Raw genomic sequence first — 4,463 nt, 5'->3', positions numbered from 1 at the left:
TTGTTCACAGCGATTGTGAACTTGAGCATGATGCAGACCATGAAGATGGTGCAACACAGGGCAAGGTTTCGATCTGTTTTCACAGGGTCACCATGAGTCAAGGTCAGTATGAGTCCATGGCACCCAAATCAACAAGTATGGACAAGGGATTTCTTTCTGTGAGCTCAGCTTCCTAGCGTTGAAAGTACACCTAGCCCCCGGGGACCTGAGAGTCTCCTGCCCACCAACCCGTGTGCCTCTGACAGGTGCTTCCTCCCAAGCAAAAGCTGCCACTAACGGGCACTGCGAACCAAGGAAGAGACCGGGGGCAGTGGATAGGAACAGGGTGGGGAGGGAGCTGTGCGGAGCCCACCTCTCAGAGTTGGGGAGGAGCCTGGGCTAGTCCACTCTGCCAGGGTCTATCTGGCAGCTGTGACCTGAGACGCTGCACGCACCATGTCCTGGGCTCCCATCCTCCTCATGCTGCTCATCTGTGGTGCAGGTGAGAACCGCGCTGAGCTCAGCCCATCTGCCCTCCCTGTGCTCTGCCCGCCTCCAGGCCCTACTCGCTTCTCTGTTGCAGGCTGTGGCTCTCAGCCTGTGCTGCACCAGCCACCACGGGTGTCCGCCTCCCTCGGGACGTCAGTCAGCCTCGCCTGCACCCTGAGCGGCGACTACAACGTGGGCCTTTATAAAATCTACTGGTACCAACAGAGGCCCGGCCAGTCTCCGAGGTTCCTGCTGAGTTTCTTCTCATCCACGAAGAAGAAGCAGGGTCCCAAGGTCCCCTTGCGCTTTTCCAGCTTCAAAGACGTGGCCAGGAACACGGGGTACCTGAGAATCACCAGCTTGCAGGAGGAGGACGAGGCTGTGTACTACTGTGCTGTGGGGTCACAGAGCATGGAGAGGGAGAAGGGGGAGGACAAAGAGTTTGAGGCTTCAGGGTCTGAGGCCCCCTAAGGATCTAGGCCCAAAGGGGTAACGTGGGTGTAAAGAGGCCAGCAGAGATGCAGGGCTGAGAGGGGGGCTCAGAAGACTGTACCCTATACTACCCTGTGGTGGGTCTGGAGACCACACTGGTGACAGAAGTGAAGAACTTGCTTATGCAATAACAATATGACTTGAGAAATTGTGTGTGTGTGTGATGTTTTATTATGCTGTAGGTGAAATATCTTCCAAAGACAAATAGTCTTATAACTAACAGTTCATACGAGCTGCTCTGAAGTGTGGGTCCTCTGGGTGCAATCCTTGCAGCTGTCTCCCCATGTTCCCCTGGGCTCCTTGTTTCCAATCCTCCAGTTTCTCTTGTCATCACATCCTTGGTGTGGGGCAAATGGTGCCCTGTGGGTCTCGCAAAGAGCTGATCGCTGTAAGAACATGTTCTTTACGGGTTTTACCATTTTATGTGCCAATCTGTTATTTAACAGAAGGTGGTGTGGGCTCAAGATCCATGGAGTCCGAGGGAGTCCTCTAGTTTCAATTCTGTTCCACATTTCTCCCCCCCCTTTCTGTTACGACTGGGACCCTCATCACAAGAGTGGGTAGTAGTGGCTGGCAGCCCCATCTAGTCCTTCTGGTGTTCTGTCATCAAGCGGGGACTGATTAGTGGATGATCTTCCTGTAAGTCAGGCAGGGGGGTGACTGCTCATCTTTCTATGGCCCTGCTGGTCCCCAGATGGGTCCCCTCTAGGTCAGCTGGTAATTCGCTTCGGATAATGGCACCAGGGCGCCCTCTTCTGGTGGAGGAGGCTTGTGCAGACTCTTGTCGGAGTTAATTTCTTCTCAGCCTTTTGTTTTCAAGTAAGACAAGACCACTAGTTACTTCTTAGATAACTGCTTGCCAGCTTTTAAGACCCCAGACACTACTCGTCTAATTAGGATGCAGAACACAAACCTTACTATGTCGAATTTGTCCCATGAGACCTATGATCCTGGGACTGGATTTTTCAAAATCAGAAAACCAAATAAATACTCAGGGTTATTTGGTTGTGTCTAAAACAAGTCTCCAGAGGGAGCTCTGGTGGCGTCCTCCATACAGAGTGATGCTGCCAATTTAAAGACCCAGGATTCAAATGGTTAGAGAGGCTGCGTACTTCACATGAAAGGAGAGGACCCTCTGTTCTCCCCCGGAGCAGCTGCTGGATTCAAACCGCCTGCCTTGGTTGGCTGGCAGTGCAACTTCTTACCACTGGGCCACCAGAGCTCCCTTTTATACACGCAGGTGTATGTAAACATATACACACACCTGTAAGAATACATCTATGTAATCACACATACATTTCTTAGTTATTGTTTGAAAACAGAGATGCCTGAGCACTTACCAAAAACGCTTTTGTGTCTGTGTGTGCTTCTTCGTGACTCCGTTCACCACAGTCAGGTTGTGTGCGTTTCCCCCCACCTTCAGTGTTACCTTTCTCATCCCCAGCAACTACAGCAATGGGCTCGTGCGCGTTGGAGGCACGGAGGACGGCGCACATCAGTACAGGGTTCTCATCTGTTGTTCTTGGTTCCCACTGAGTTGCACTCAACTTGATAGCACCTAACAAGGAAAACAACTGTTTATGGACTTAAACCGTTCCTTCCCCAACCTCCCTGGTAACCGCCAATGGACAATGGTGTCCAGAGGCATACCTGAATTTTGTCTCTTTAGATTACACAGTATTTATCCTTTTGTGATTGACTTATTTCACGTGTCAGAAAGGGAGCTCTCAGGGGCACCGTCCACAGGGAGATGCACTGTTAACCCAAAGGTAGCGTCTCTCTGGTGGTTTGCCTCTAACAGCAGCTCCAGGGAAAGAAGGGCAGGCTCTTCCCGGGCGAGTTACAGCCTCCGACAAAGCTCTAAAGGGCCAGCTGTGCGTCAGGTCCCATGGTCCAGCACTGAAGCCGTAAAGGTGCTCCAGATGCATCTAGGGTACCAGATGTTTCAAGGGCTTATCACACGTAGTGGTTGTGTAGGATTCTGTTGTATACATGTGCCCCGTTTTGTTTCTCCAGCCAGCCGGATAAGTGACTCATGGCCACTTAGGCTATTTCCACTGTTTTGCTATTGGGAATGAACAAAGGTGTGTATGCACCCTCCCTAACACACTTTTGCTCACAGATGCTTCCATATACAACTACACTCACTCTTCCTCACACAGTCACTATCACACACAACTTCCTCTCATTCAACGTTCTCTATCATACACACATATGCACTCACTCGCATCCTAACTTCTGTTTCTCTCACTTGCCACCCAGTACACATTCTCTTTAATCACATACACACGTACTGTCTTCTCCCTTCTGCTCTGCCCACACACCTTTCCCTTTCTCTCTCTCTCACACATACACACACACCCCTCTACATCGAGACTAAGTATAGCACATGACTACAGCTATCTGTGAGAAACAGGTTGAAATAGGATAATACTAGGAAGGGAATTCTAGAGTGGGGTATTAGTATTTTTAAAACATATTTATCTTTTTTGTTGTTTTTAATTGATATTTTAACAAAAATTTACAGAAAACTTGAATTTCCATTCATTCATTGTTGCTAAAATGTAATCACCTATTTGAGTGAGAATTTACATATTATATACTAATGTACATTTTGTTTTGTAACTCTGTCATTATGATCTCATTGGATCATTCATATGCATTTTATTTTATAACATTACCATTACTTCATGTAATTAATTACAATATCTAATCAACCTCTTATTGCATAGTCTTTTCTTTCACCTAACTTCTCTATTAATTTTTATAGCTTAGTTTTTTTTAAATTACTGTCACTACTTTTATATGCATGAAAGTTTACAAATCATAATGACTATTCATAAACCATTCATGGGCTCTCTGTTTTAGAACATGAACCACTGTTGACTCATGCAGCTCATTTATTACAAAGTCTGGGGGGAGGAACTTGTAAAGCTTTTGTTGTCAGAAAACGGGCCTTAATGATGACTAGAAAGTCAAACAACTTTGTGGAAAGATTATAGCTTTATAAGAGAACAAACAGACAAGATATCGATTTATTAAGGAATAAGAAAGGCCTGCAGGAGAAAACCCACAGGGCCTGGGAGGAACACTAACAGGCATCTCTGAGCAACAAATGCTTGGGGGTTTACCAGGACTATTTCTCCTGGGGAAGGGTGGTTTCCAGGAGTAAAGGGAGTGGAGTGTTCACACAGCTTAGGCAGGATGTTGCGACCCTTCTTCCACTTTGGCTTGTGCACACAATTTCAAGACGGAACCTGGTGCAAGAGAGTTGAGGAGAGTGTGGCAAGACTCTGGGATACTGATGCAGGCATGACCCTCTGGCCTCTAGATCAAATCCTGATCCCTCCTTCCAATCACTGCTCCATCAGGTCACCCTTTGTAGCATCTCATCTGGTCTTACTTGTCTTCTGAAAAACACCTTCGTTCTATATTGACTTTAGATGATAAAACATTATCTCTTAGATGTTATAGAAGGATCTGGTGGCATAGTTAGTAGAAAG

General features: G+C 47.2%; 1 protein-coding gene across 1 annotated transcript; it reads left to right on the top strand.

The window, feature by feature from the left end:
- The first annotated feature begins 435 nt into the window (after nt 1-435).
- On the top strand, nt 436-939 carry LOC102868265 (immunoglobulin iota chain-like). The gene is made up of 2 exons (XM_006890513.1): nt 436-481; nt 563-939. The coding sequence occupies exons 1-2, from the start codon at nt 436-438 to the stop codon at nt 937-939; spliced, it is 423 nt and encodes a 140-aa protein (XP_006890575.1).
- Nucleotides 940-4,463: the final 3,524 nt, after the last annotated feature.

This window comes from Elephantulus edwardii, unplaced genomic scaffold (genome assembly GCF_000299155.1).
Source record: "Elephantulus edwardii isolate Elephantulus edwardi_28Jun2011 unplaced genomic scaffold, EleEdw1.0 scaffold00089, whole genome shotgun sequence".
NCBI lineage: Eukaryota > Metazoa > Chordata > Mammalia > Macroscelidea > Macroscelididae > Elephantulus > Elephantulus edwardii.
Note: the sequence above shows the minus strand (reverse complement) of the source record. Positions and strands in the feature narration are given on the sequence as shown.

Excerpts from the sequence above, each read along its gene's own strand:
- LOC102868265 (XM_006890513.1), top strand. The coding sequence starts at position 436 with ATGTCCTGGGCTCCCATCCTCCTCATGCTGCTCATCTGTGGTGCAG. Across the intron at positions 482-562 it reads GCTGCTCATCTGTGGTGCAG|GCTGTGGCTCTCAGCCTGTG; the intron begins GTGAGAACCGCG and ends TCTCTGTTGCAG.